General features: G+C 43.6%; 1 protein-coding gene across 1 annotated transcript in view; it reads right to left on the minus strand.

The window, feature by feature from the left end:
* Positions 1–6,118: 6,118 nt before the first annotated feature.
* The window catches only part of LOC122801205 (tetratricopeptide repeat protein 14-like), a 160,690-nt gene continuing 151,875 nt past the window's right edge, over positions 6,119–14,933 (minus strand). Inside the window, exon 4 of the mRNA XM_044070761.1 lies at positions 6,119–6,278. Coding sequence (XP_043926696.1) covers positions 6,119–6,278 — 160 coding nt within the window. The remainder of the gene's footprint in view (positions 6,279–14,933) is intronic.

Raw genomic sequence — 14,933 nt, forward strand, 5'->3', positions numbered from 1 at the left:
GGAAGAGGAAAGGGATAAAAGAAGCCAAACTGTCAGGACCATCTTTCAAAACTTATTCAGAAAGTTTAACACGGTTGAGAATCCATGGTATGAATTAAAAAATGTGTGGTGAAAAAATCCACAGAACCATTCAAGATGGCATGGATGGGGGGGGGGGGGGGTAGGGATAATGTTAAATGCACTTAAAAGCTAGACTACACAGGCTTATGTTCTCAGCTCCTTTTGACAGCAAACAAAATGGCACACAAGGTCAAAAACTGTGGAGTAGAGAGCAAACAAGTCAAAATAAGCTAACAGCATGAATACATGTACATATCCATTTACATGTAATAATGTAAATCATTTGTAAGGTGCAGTGCACAGTCAACAGCCTCTGAAGAAAATACCTTGCAAATATGTTAGTTTTCTTAAATGTACCACAGTTAAAGTGTCTTACAACCATATCTCAGACTAACATTATATGAATAAGATAATAAAAAGTACAGTTGTGTACTTAACATATATGTAGATGTTAGAGTGTTATTCACTGTTGCAGTCATTACAATTGGGTTATGCTGCTGGCAGGCTACCCACAGTCGGCCTGAATTCCAAAGTCTAGGTCCGGCATCGGTTGCTGTCGCCTCCTCCCTGACGTCAGTGTGCCAGGGGTATAAAAGATGCAGCAGACGCCATTTTCTTCAGTTTTTCTTACCCCAGATGTCAGGTGCCCCCAAAAGGGAAGCCTAAAAATATGTCAATAAAGCATGCATACACCAAGGTAAACTTTTCCTTCATCTACAAGCAAACGCATCACAAAGGTTGTATAGAATAGAAAAGTACAGATAAGTTCCAGCAAAGATAAGGGGGATGGTGGGAGGGTAACCTGGACTGCAACAGTGAATACACTAACATCTACATTTATGGTAAGTACACAACTGTATTATGTTCATCGTGTTTCACTGTTGCAGCCAATACAATTGGGTTGAATCCCAAAGCTAAGGTTGGGAGGCTGGATCTAAATAGGATTAGGAGCAGCTATGACGCCCTGCAGAACTGCAGTGGTAAAACCTGCCCTAGATTTAGAGTAGAGTGGTAAGTGATAGTGCTTTGTAAAAATGTGCACTGAACTCCAGGTTGCAGCCTCTAAAATGTCTTTGGTTGGTACTCCTCTGAGGAAGGCTGCTGCTCTGGCTGAATATGGCCTAATGCCCTTAGGCACTGATTTGCCATGTTGTGAATAGCAGAAATGAATGCAGTGGCCTATCCACTTTGAAATAGCCTGCTTTGAGATAGCCTTTCCTTGAGATCCTGCAGCATATGCCACTAGTAATTGCTCAGTCTTTCTGAAAGCTTTGGTTCTGTCCAAGTAGAAGCGCAGCTGCCTGTGTATGTCCAAAGAATGCAGAAATCTCTCACCCTTATTCTGTGGATTTGGGTAAAAAGTAGGTAAATGAATAGTTTGGTTAAGGGCCACACTGGACACTACCTTAGGCATAAGTGTCGGGTTTGTCCTCAGAGAAACCCTATCTGGATGGAAAATTATAAAAAGGTTCCACAGCCATGAGTGCCTGTAGCTCTGAGACTTGTCTTGCAGAGGTTATTGCTAGGAGCAGAGCTGTTTTCCATGATAAAAATTTTATATCAGGTGAACAGGCTGGCTCAAAAGGAGGCAGGGTGAGTTTTTCCAAGACATAACTGAGGTCCCATGCAGTTATTGGTGATCTCCCTCGGAGGCCTTAAGTTTTTGGCTCCTCTGAGGTACTGCCTTAATAAAGGATGAGAAAAAATAGGTGGCTCTGTATTGTAATGAGCTGAAATGGCAGAGGCATGAATCTTAATTGATGACAAGGATAGGCCTTTGTCCAGCATCTCAGTTAAATATTGCAAAATCTGGGGAACATTTGGTACAGTTGTTTCAAAACCTTGTGCCTGGTTCCAAGTACAGAAGATCTTCCATTTTTTTAGCATAAGATTTTCTGGTGCTAGGCCTCCTGGCCTCCAAAATAACATCCATCACCGCTTTAGAGAGATGTGTGTTTTGAATGACTACATTATCCGCCATGCTGCCAGACTTAAGGTCTTGAGTTGGCTGTGCAGGACCTGATTGTTGTGTTGGGACAGTGAGGAAGTTGAGGTAATGTCCAGGCTGGGTATTGAGACAAGTTCCTTAGGATTGGATACCAGTGCTGGCGGGGCCAGTCTGGGGCAATCAGCATCATTTTTGGCTTCTCTTGTCTGACTTTTTGGAGTACCTTGGGGAGGAGAGGCAGTGGAGGGAAAGACAGACTGTTCAATTTTTCCAGCTGAAAGATGGAGCATCCACTTTCCATGCTTGCTTGTGATAAGTCCTTGTGCAGAATTTCTTCAGTTGGCAGTTGTGAGGTGAGGCAAATAGATCTATGCCCAGGCATCCCCAATTCCTTATCATGTTGAAGACTTGCGGATCCAATTTCCACTCATGGGGATCCATGAGGTTTCTGCTTAGTTCGTCTGCCAGAGTACTTACCTTTCCTGGCAGGAATTGTGCCTGCAGATGTACTTGGTAAATCAATGCTGTGTCCCACAAATTCAGGGCTAGTCTGTATAGGGGGTAGGAATGAGTGCCTCCCTGCTAGTTTATGCACCACACGACTGTCGTATTGTCCGTCTTTATCAGTAGTTGTCCCGGATGAAGTAGATCCTTGAAGGCTGTCAGGGCATTCTGAACAGCCAACACCTCTTTTTGGTTGATATGTAGATGCATTTGGCTTGTGGACCATGTGCCCTGAATACATTTTCCTGCCATGTGGGCCTCCCAGGCATAATCTGATGCATCTGTTGTTAATATCTGCCTAGCTGTGGGTAAAGCAAATGGCTGTCCCTTGTTGTGGTAACAGGCTTTTGCCCACCATCGAAACTCCTGCTGCAGGCAGGGAATGAGGGTAATTGTTGTTTCCAGGCTGTGGCAATGTTGAGTCCAAACACTTTTTAGATACCATTGAATTTTCCTCATATGAAGTCATGCATATGGAATTAGCAGAATGCAGGATGCCATGAAGCCTAAAGCCTGCAGAATTTTTCTTGCAGATAACTGGGTCTTTGTTACCAACATTTTGAAATAAGTAGTCAGTTGCCTTTATCTGGCGTGAGATAAGCCATCTGGGCAGCTGTATTTAAGCTTGCACCCAGGAATATTATCTCGAGAGGGTACTAGTTTTGATTTCTTTTTGTTTACTGTGTACCCTAGGCATGTTAGTAATCTTTTTACAAACTCCAGATGCTTTAGTAGAATGTCCTTGGTCTCTGCTTGAATAAGGCAGTCGTCCAAGTAAGGATATATTTGTATTCCTCTGTCTGCAACATGCAATTACTTGAGCCAGGCATTTTATGAAGACCCTGGGCGCAGCAGATAAGCCAAAGGGCAGTGCAGAGAATTGGTAGTGCATTGAGCCAGCTATGAATCTGAGGTACCTTCTGCATGATTGTCTAATTGGGATATGCAGGTATGCCTCTTAGGTCTAAAGTCACAAGCCAAGCATTCTTGCCCAGCATGGGCAGAAGCTGCTGCAGTGTCAATATTTTGAATCTTGGAATATCAAGGTATGTGTTTAGAATAGATAGGTCCAGTATTGGTCTCAAGGCTTTGTCCTTTCTGGGCACCAAGAACAGTTGAGTAAAATCCTTGTACCTGCTCTTGCTGAGGTACTTGCTGAATGGCCCTCATGTCCATGAGGGATGATACTTGCTTTTGTGCCTCTGCCCATTGATATTTTGGCAAGTCTGGCAGACCGTTGGCCCTTGGCAGAGTGCGAAAGTGAAACCTGTAGCCTTGTGACACTATATCCAAGACACATTTTTTCCTGGGTTATTACATGCCAATTTTGAGAAAAAAATGCTAGTTTTCCCCCTAAAGGTGCTGCCAGAAGGTAAGTGCTTGGCGCAGGCACGGGGAAGTCAGTGGGACTATTTCTTGTATGGCTGTGATTTGTCTTCTCCGCTTTTGGAGGTAGAAGCACCCCACTGTTTAGACCTGTATGAGCCTTGGGGCTGGGATCTGCCTCTAGGGCGTCTGTATCTGCTTCTTTGTGGCCTGTCTGACACTGGAAAGGACCAATTCTTTGTAGGCCAGTGCCTGCTAAATCTTGGAGGCTGTACCTGTAAGAAATCCTTGACTGTTTGCATAGATTTAGCTTTGTCCTCCATTTTCTTCAACACCTCTTCTGCTTTAACACCAAATAAGTCATCATGCTGTAATGGGGCATCTAATAATTTTGCTTTAACATGATCAGGCAGATTCTGTTCCTTTAACCAAGCATGCCTCAGAATGACAGAACCCGTAACAGCGGCCTTGCAGGAGGCCTCCAGAGAATCAAAACCACATTGCAAAGTATGCCTTCCCACTTGTTCAACTGCATGCAATAAATCCTGCATTTCTTTGTTTTATGCACATTCAGAATTTATCAACACTTTCTGTTTAAGCAGTGACATAATATATTACTGATATTTAAGCATATGAAACTGACAATGTAAAGCCCTTATAGCCAAGGTAGCAGAAGTGTAAATCTTTTTTCCCCATCTGCCCAGTGCCTTAGAATCCCTGTCAGAGGTGGTAGGGTATTTTGCAGTGGAAGCCTTGACCCCTTTGGAACCTTGAGATACCGTTTCTAGGTCAGCAGCTGGGTTCTTAAAAAGGAATTTATGTGATTCAGGAACCCTGTAGTATCTGTCTGGCTTAACAGAAGCTGGAGGCAGAGAGTCAGGAGTCAGAATGGACTCTGAAAATACATCTACAATGTCTGGCACAGGCATAATATAGCAAGGGGCCTGTGCTGAGGTAGTAAAAGGAAGTCTCTAAGCCTTTTCTTAGACTCTGAATAATCTTGGCTCTCCCAGTGGAAATGCTCCCTCATGGTATGTAGAGTTTCCCCAAAAGAGTAATCCTCAGGAGGAGAGGCTGAAGAGATAGATTCTTCAGCATCAGAATCCTGATAGGGAGGAAGAGATTATTCCTGATCAATAGAGGAATCAGAAGAAATGGAAACCTGATCTGAAGTCATATTCTGTCTCTTGCCTAGGCCTCTTACCAGGAGGGTGATGGGAACCCCTGATCAAAGTAATTAGGTCTTCGGCCATTTTGAGCATCTGTTGTTTAGGCATGGAGGCTTGTCCAAGGGGCTGTTCTACTTGTTTCTTTGTCTTAAGAGATGCTTTCGTCTTTGCCTTTGAAGCTGAAGTCGTTTTAACATACAACTGTGCAGGCCTGAAAACATCCTCAGAAGCCGATGCCTGCTCAGCGGCTCCGGACCCATCTGAGGGAATAGTTTCCGAGGTTCCAATACCTTGAGTTTCCAGTGACCTAGTTGGCTCCACGTGGGAGTCGGAAGCGGCCTGCGGCTCTAAAGTAGCGGGCGTCCGGGACTGCGAAAGCGCCTCACTGAGAACCGGGGAACAGGTGACTGGCTTAGAAGAAACCTAGTCAGTTTTGGACCTAGGATGCCTGTCCTTTTCTTTGCGTTTCTTTTGAATTGCGCTAGTCGGATGGCTATCCGACGACATCTTGTAATTAAATCTTCTGCCAAAATAGTGAAATGCAAAATTGTACCGAAGCTTAATAGTGCGTTGGTTAAATCTAGCAAAAAAACGACAATTAGCAACATCGTGATCAGGGCCTAGGCAAGGAATACAGTAAGAATGGAAGTCCTTATGAGGTATTTGCTTCCCACAATTAATACAATTAACTTTTTCTGACATCGGTCTGGAGCAAGAAAAAAGTTTCCCCAATGGGGTACTTGGCTTTTAATGAAGACTTCGGATCTGAAATTCGAACACGAAAATCTCAGGAGTCTGCTGAACGGCACTTGCGAACTGCTTTTGCTTTGGGCACCGCGTGGCACGAAAGACTGGAGAAAATGGCGTCGGCTGCATCTTTTATGCCCCTGGCTCACTGACGTCAGGGAAGAGGCGACAGAAACAGACGCCAGACCTAGACTTTGGAATTCAGGCCGACTGCGGGTAGCCTGCCAGCAGGATAACCCAACTGTAATGACTGCAACAGTGAAACACAATGAACATCTGTTGATTTTAAAGTTATTGTACATAAAACGTGCAATGTGACTTCTGTTGCTGTGAAAATAAATATTTAGAAGAAAACTGTGCAGGCTTACCTCTGCAATCCTCGCATCAGCGACGGTGGATCAACTTCGCTTACTATGAGTTTTCCCAACAAGAACTCAACAGTGGATGGATTAGAAAAGCCCAGCGTATGCTGCAAAACCTTATTGTATGTTTCTGCTGTACTGCTGGCAACAAGGATACCTTTTCTAGAAAACATGCACATTGAATACATCTGATTAAACAGATGACATTGCTATTTGTTCTATTTCAATGGCCTGCACAAAAATTAAAAAAAAAAAAAACCGATACTACTGAAAATACAGGACACCAAACAGGTCAATAATGTGCCAAATTTAAAAGGCCAGCTCTCAACATGAATACCTTATTTCTTATTTTGTTTGCTAAGTGTACAGAAGGACTGGCCCTAGGCTTCTTTTCAGGCATTACCTGACCTAGGGTTAGGAACATATAAATCAAACATTTCACTGTAGCAATGCATACTGAACAAAGGTACAATGATACAGGAAACTCGAGAGAAATTAATTCTGCATATATACAACCGTCTATAAAAATACAAATTAGCACAGTAACATTATGCTAAATTAGCATTCTCTGTGTAGTATGAAAGGAAAAGAGAAAGACAAAGGATACAGAAAAAAGCTACAGCTATGTGAGATGCATAAAAGTAAACTTAAGAGGGTAGACAGTATTTATGCAGTAAAAACTTGTGGGCTTAACCGCAAAGCAATGAATCCTGTCAATTGTTCTTCAATAGTGCTGTCCCTGTGAGTGACCTAAAGAAGGTCCATATGTAATTATGCTCCCAATTATCAGGGACAGTGATTTTCCCTTTTGGGAAAATACTGGTAAATCCCAAATGTAAATTAAACAAAAGGGATTTTTCAGGAATTTGGCATTTAAAGTCAGAGCACTCATTCACCACATTTTCTCATATTTACTACCTATAATACTGTAAGCGTACTTTACCGAGAGGCCTATACCCAGAATTTGTTTTAATTTTGCAAATAAGCACAGAAAAATTCTCAAGAAAAATATACTTCATTTTTGACAACAGTAAATGAGTGTTATGTCAGTGATTATGGCCAGCTCAGGAGGAGACCTCCAAATAACAAGCACTGTCAGGAACTCCGGTTTAGTTTTTCCAAATAAGAAACTCAAATAGTGAAACTTCATTTATTCAGAAGCCACAACAAAAGATATGCTTTTACCATATAATTTGAATTACTAGATAACTCTTCTTGAGGAGTCCCTGGTTATGAGACTGGGATAATAATTTTCACCAAAGTGAAATTGGCATTTTTTTGAAAATTTCACAGCAATAAGGATGGGTGGACGCAAAATTACTTTTAAGACATATGACATTACACACTGGATACATTAAGTAGATAACCCTCATACTTAACTAGTTCACTCTCTAGCCACTAGTGGACAATATAGCTCTCAACTTTATCTCCAAAATGTAGAGCACCAACTCTCTTAAATGAACAAAATGGGCAACACTTACAAAACTTTAACAAGGAAGCTCAGTAGCATATACAAAACTGTCAATTCATCCTTATAAAAAATTCTGCTGATAAAGTTAATATAACTCTATTTGCCATGCAAATTAGCAAACGTATGACAGACCCTTTCAGTGGGGAACAATGTGGAACGTGGAACTTCTAAGACTCAAAATGCGGAACATTCTTTAAAATGAGATACAGTTGACAGGTATAGTGACAGTATAGTTTCACATGTTCATTGCTAATAAGTAAAGTATATAAATATAATTTTTTAAACGTACAGGAAACTCCAACGGACTGGAAAGAAGTCCTGCCAAGCACAAGGGGGGAAGTAGGGAGGATATACTTGACCAATCATGGATGGCCCTCTCAAGTTCAAATGACAGGGTAAGATTACATCTTTCATGCTCCATCCTTTCCTATACTGGAATGGACTTAGACTACACTATTCAGCAATTTCACTGCCTAATGCCCACCTGTAAAGTGTGAATGTTTAAGACCTGTGGGTGAATAGGTAGAACAGTTGTGTAAGAACTTACCATAACCTTAGATGTCCTTCTCTTCCATCTTGCAGCATTCATCACAACAGGGAGGTTGCTGCTAGCAACACCGGACATCCGGCCAGTATAACAAAGCCTTTGGAGCGGGGGGGGGGGGGGTACGTGACATCTCCGGTCACAGCCATAAACTGAAGTAGGCTATAAAAAGTGACGTCTGCATGTACCCCCTTCCGAATGAACTACCACATACAGTAGCACCACTGAAGGTGAAATATGAGGTAAAGAGCAAGTCCCTTCAGACTGACATGAGGACCACACTACAGAGTATTTTACCACCTGTGTCTGCTGCTGGGGATAAATAGCTGTAGATCTGTGGTCCCACAGGTAGTTAGCACAAAAAGGCAGGTAAGTCTGAATACTGCAACATGGAAAAGGGCATCTAAGGTTATGGTAAGTTCTTACATAACTGTTCTATACTGTTCTATGTCCTTCTATTCTCATGTTGCAGTATTCATCACAATAGGGAGAGTACCAAAGCTTTTACAAACAAGCTGTTCAATGAGGCCTTGTAAGATAGATCTGGCAAAACCTGCTCTAGCCCTTGAGGCTAAATCTAGCTTGTAGTGTTTAGTAAAGGTATTAACTGAAGCCCAGGTAGCTGCTTCTAGGATGGAAGCATAATCTACCCCCTTAAGAAGTCAGCTGAAGAGGCAGCTGCTCTAGTGGAGTGAGCTTTAACACTGCCAGATGAAAACTCTTCCCATGAACAGAATAGCATGTACAATTGGTCTTGGAGATCCATGAAGAGATGGGTCTGTTTGGAGACTGGTTTCCCTACAGCCCTAGCTAGAAGGAAATGAACAGTTGGTCAGATTTTCTGATGGGTCTGGATTTATATTAGTAGTAGCAAAGTTGTCTGTGGACATCTAATGGAGTTTTCTTTGAGGAATTCTGAGGTTGGGGATAGAAAACAGGTAAGTTAATGGTCTGACTGAGATAAAGCTCATTAACCACTTTGGGCATGAAGGAAGGATTAGTCCTTAGAGACCCTGTCCTTATGGAAGAAAAGGTAAGGAGGGGTGGCCACCAGGGCCTGAATTTCATATACCCTCCTGGTGAATGTGAGGGCCACTAGCAGGACCATTTTCCATGTGGACAGTTTCAGGGATGTTGAGTGTGCTGGTTCGAAAGGTGGCAAAGTTACTTTTTCAAGTACAAAATTTAAGTCCCAAGGTGGAGGTATAGGTTTGCGGGGGGGGGGGGTCTGATATGGAGTATCCCCTTCAGGAATAGCTTGACCTCCAATCTTGACGCTAAGGGGGGGGGGGGTCAAAGGCAGACACGCAGAAATGGCAGACAAATGGACCATAAATGAAGAACACATTAGCCCTGAATGAAGGAGCTCACACAAGAAAGAAAGGACCATGAGTATAGGAATGTTCAGAGGGGTCCTGATTTTTCTTTTGACACCACCTGGAGAATCTTTTCCATTCTGACAATTTCTCCTGGTACTAGGCTTTCTGGCCTCCTGCAGAACACAGGTGTAGGTCTTCTGAGTATAGGTGTCTGAAGGGGATTAGCACCCTATCACCCATAAAGACAATCTGAGACTGGTCACCTGAGAGCAGACTAGGGAAGCCCCTGTCCTGTGTGAGTAGGTCTAACCAGTGGAGTAACCTGTGATGATTGCCCTTGGCTAATAGGTAAAGGGGAAACCAATGCTGTCTTGGCCAAAAGGGGGTCACCAGCAGGATTTTTGGTTTGTCCCTCTGAATTTTCAGTACCACCTTCTGAATTAGAGTGAAAGGGGAAGGCATAGAGGTACAGCCCAGCCCAAGAAAAAGAGAAAGCGTCCATTTTCCATGCTTGGGGATGTGGTTCCCTTGTGCAAAACTGTGGCATCTTTTTTGGGAGGCGGCAAACAGATCTGCTTGCAGAATACCCCACCTGTGGTTAAGATCCAGGAATACCTCTCTGTGAAGCATCCATTCGTGAGAGGGTGCTTAAGTCCTGCTGAAAGTATCTGCCATAACATTCTCTGTGGAGGGGGATGTACACTGCTAGCAGATGAATATGTAGTGATGATGCTAGGGTCCAGATCTGAGAAGCTGGGCTGCAAAGAGGATAGGATCTCGTCATCCTCTGTTTATGTAGCACAGAAGAGTCATTGTCTGTGATCACTTTCAGGGTTCCTGGGCGTAGGGCTGGTTTGAAGGGCTAGAAGTGCCCTCATTTCCTTGATGTTGATATGGTCTCTTAGTGTGGACCATTTTCCCTGCACAGTGAATTGTTTTTGATTGTGCAGTAGCACAGCTCCCCACCCCATGTGTGAGGAGCCTGTAGAAATTAGTTTTAGGGCGGCATGTACTTGTAAGGGGGTTCCTTGGTTGAGGTTGATGGCACAAATCCACCATTGTAGTTACCGCGTCAGACACAGGAGAAGGGGGAGGGGGATGTTCAAGGGATGAGAGTGTTGGCTCCATAAAGTCTTCAGAATCCACTGGATTTTTCTCACATGGAGTCTTGCCAGGGGCAGCATGGATATCAGAGATGCCATGTGGCCTAATATCCTTGAGAATTCTTATGCTGGCAAAGAAGTGAGGGTGATTAGTTTATCAAAGTAGAGGGTGAGGTCCATGGTCCTTTGGTCTGGAATGAAGGCCTTCATGTTGTCTGTTCTTATCCAACATCCCAAGAAGACCAGGTCTTGAGTGGGGATCAGGTGAGACTTTTCTTTGTTTACAGTGAATCTTAACTGAGTCAGTGTGGTGATAACCTGTTGTAGGTGGTGTAGGAGGACTTGACGGTCCTGATGAATTAACAGGTCATCTAGATATGGGTATATTTGTATACCCAGAGTTCTGCAGTGAGCAATTAAAGGCACTAGATACTTTGTAAACACTTGAGGAGCAGTGCAGAGTCCAAAAGGCAATGAAGAGAAGGGAAAATGCAAAGAACCTACTGCTAAGCGTTGGAATTTCATGCAATCTGGATGTATTGGAAATGTGAAGGTACGTGTCCTTCAAATCCAGAGCTACCATGAAGGCTTGTGTTGGCATAAGTGGTAGGAGCAAAGGTAAAGTAATCATTTTGAATGTGGGTACCTTGAGGAACAGGCTTAGAAAAGATAAATCCAGAATTTGTCTCCATGGACTGTCTTTTCTTAGTACCAGAAACATTCTGGAGTAAAACCCTTTGTTTCTTTGTAGACTAGGTACCTTCTCTATGGTGCCCTGAGATAGCAATTGTTGAATGATGGTGGGGAAAAGATGAGTTTGGTTCGATGGAAATTGAGGAATCCCCTGGAAGGGGGGGCAACATCCACCAAATCATGAAGTACCCTCTCTGAATGATGGAGAGGACCCAGTTTCTGATGTGATTTTCCACCAGGAGGGTAGGGAAAGGGTGAGGTGAAGGGATAGGGGACTGTTGGGAGTTTAGAGGTTGGATGTCACAGTGGAGGTGGGTCTGGCTTAGTCAGACTCAGAAAGGGGGTGGATGATGGGGGGGAGGAAACCTAGGAGCAGAGCTTTTCCTAGCTTGCCAACGTCCCTTTGCCTGAGGTACTAAGTGGGAGGACTGTTTCCTGACAAAGGAAGTTCTTTGTGGATAGTTTCTGTGATATCTGGGGATAGGAGACAAGTAAATGCTTCAGGTTTTGTAGTTCTTTTCCCTTTTCTTGAAGGGATTTAAGAAGTTCTGCTGAAGCTTGTCCAAAAAGGGCTTTATTGTCCAGGGGTGCATCAAGCAGTTTAGTTTGCACATCCATAGGTAGTGGCTAAAGTCTCACACAAGAATATCTCCTCAGCACTGAACCTGAGGCAGCAGATTTTGAGGCGGCTTCCACAGCATCACAGCTGCACTTGGAGTGCATAGTCACCAGAGATGCTGTGAAAGTAGGGTGCTTAGTTGGATTTTTATTGGTGAATCAAGAACCTGAGAGAGGAAAGTAGTAATTTTGGAAAGGGTGTCCAGGACATACCTAGCCATGTGGGTTTGGTAACCAAGAGCTCTTATAGCCAGGGTGGAGGAGGTATAAACTTTTTTCCCTAGTCTGCATCCATGAATTTGCTGTCCATCAGTACAACAAAGAGCAGCAGAGGGTAACTGTCTGGAAGATTTATCCGGATAAACTGCATTAACTGCTGGGGTCTGCAAGTGGGTTTTTGAATAGGAATGGAGTGTCCTGAGGCACCTTGCAAAATCGGTCTGGACATTCAGAGGCTGGGGGTTGGGAATCTGGGGCCTGTGAAGCAGCCATGAAGGCATCTTGGAAGGCAGGTAGCAAGGGAGGTACAGCAGAAAGGGATGGTTGTTCCATTTCCAGCAGGTCTAAGTATCTTTTCTTAGTGACAGAGACATCTGAGGCCTGCCATTTAAAATGTTACCTCATAATGAAGGAGATAGCGTCCTCAAAAGTAAATTCTTCTCCAGGAGACTCAAGGGTGATAGGACCCTCCTTCCTCTGAGGTGATAAAACCCTTAGGGAATCCATCTGTGAACAGTAGGTCAGTGATTCCTCAGAAGAGGAGTATTCTTCCTCTGATACCTCTACGGGGTGCACCGAAGGAGCAGCAGTTGGTGGTTGTTAGGTATGCAAGGTCTGGAATGCCTTAAAAAGACTCTTGGGGAAAAAAATTCCCATCCAAGAACAGGTTGAGGCTCAGAACGTTTAAGTTTTTGCTTCCTCATTAAAAGGGCAGAAGCTTGAGTATATCTAGGAGCCAAAGTCTGGGCGGATGGTAGGGAAGGAGTAGGCTCTTCTGACTGTACGAGCCGTGGTTCCCCTCTGTCATCAGGATATGATGGCTGACTAACCTCAGCGTATGTACTCATTGCTTCTGCTATCTCAGCTTCCATAGAGGTTCCCGGGCCTGGTTGGGAAACAGAGGTTTGAAGACATCTTGGGCTTTCATCTGCCTCAAGAATGTCTCTGGATACCGGAGGTGCAGTGTGGGAATCTAGCCTGATTTTCTTGGCCGCCTTCTGCGGTGGCTCATTGGGCGTGCCTATCCCACCCTCCATACTGAGCACGAAATGCTTTCAACATGGCCAGACGGCTGTGGAGAGTCTTAGGAAACAGGATTTACAAATGGGGCAGGACTATGTTCGTGGGCCTCGCCTAAACAGAAAACACATTTTGTGCCTGTCCTTGAAGAATTTGTCTCCCACAAGTACACTTCCCCTTTCTAGTGGACATGTACATCTGAAAAACTAGCGACAAACTAAAGGAAAAGACAACATGGTACTTATCTGTAGCAGTTATCTGTAGCGGTCACCTGGATAACGAGCGATCTGCTTTCTGAACTAGCTAACAGAAGTCCATGGGTCACTGCGGCATAAAAATTCTGAAGGGGATACGTGCAGACGTCACTTATAGCCTACATCAGTTTACGGCTGTGACTGGAGATGTCACACATACCACCCTGCTCCAAAGACTTTGGTATATTGGCCAGATGTCCGGTGCTGCAGGCAGCAACCTCCCTACTGTGATGAATACTGCAACATGAGAATAGGACATCTTTCTGTAGCTCCTCACTGGTGGAAATTCTGAACAAAGACCTCCCTTTTCAACATACACTTGTGGGGGGGTCTACCCTTGATTTACTCAGCTGATCTGCTAAGCAGTTCTAGTTTGACAGAATACATACTGCGTACAGAAAAAAAATTGTGGTAGACAGCAATGTCCCAAGTCCTTTAATGACAATTCCCTGTGCTCTGAAACCTTTTGAGCAAGCCACCAGACTGTCTGATGCATCTGGTGAGAAACTCAGAAGGGGAGGTGGAATTTGAAATGGAACTTCTGGATTCAGATTTATCTGAAGGATCCACAAAAAAGAAGTTACTTCTTCACAAATAGAAAGATAAGTATGGGGTAGGAAAAAGGATGACACTGTTGAAGCCATATAGACTTTTGGTATCCCTAGATTTTCCTCATATATAGCCTGGCAGAGGGCATCACTTGAATGGTGGACACCATATAAGCAAGGGTTGTGCACCCCACACCCCCCCCCCTGCTGATTAAGTACACCAACTCAGAGATCACACTACAGTGAGGTAAATGGTAAATATACCATTCCATGCTGTACGGCGACCTCCATTTAAACAGTTTGAAGCGTCAAAACTTCTACCTTATGGTCTCTACCATAAGAAATTTGAAGACACATATTATACACACATTATATATATATATATATATATATATATATATATATATATATATATATATATATATATATATATATATGTGTGTGTACACACACACATATACATACATACACCCCATATCTATCTAAGCACTGGATGATGGGAAATGTTTATAGAGGGCTTGTCAACATCAATGGAATTAGAGAGAGTACAGTTGTCTACCTACCATAAATGTAGACGTTAGAGTGTATTCACTGTTGCAGTCATTACTCTTGGGTTATCCTGCTGGCAGGCTACCCGCAGTCGGCCTGAATTCCAAAGTCCTGGTCCAGCGTCGGTTGCTGTCACTTCTTCCCTGACATCAGTGCGCCAGGGGTATAAAAGATGCAGCAGACGCCATTTTCTTCAGTTTTTCTTGCCCCAGATGTCAGGTGCCCCAAAAGGGTAGGCTAAATATATTATGCAAATAAACATACATGCAGTAAACAAACATTTCCTTCGTCTACAAGCAAATACACCACATAGGTTGTATAGAATAGAGAAGTACAGATAAACCCCAGCAAATGAAAGGGGGACGGAGGGAGGGTAACCTGGACTGCAACAGTGAATACACGCGAACATCTACATTTATGGTAGGTACACAACTGTACTATGTTCATTGTGTTTCACTGTTGCAGTCATTACTCTTGGG

The sequence above is a fragment of the Protopterus annectens genome, chromosome 4.part1, assembly GCF_019279795.1.
Source record: "Protopterus annectens isolate FY-2018-M chromosome 4.part1, PAN1.0, whole genome shotgun sequence".
Classification (NCBI taxonomy): Eukaryota; Metazoa; Chordata; order Ceratodontiformes; family Protopteridae; genus Protopterus; species Protopterus annectens.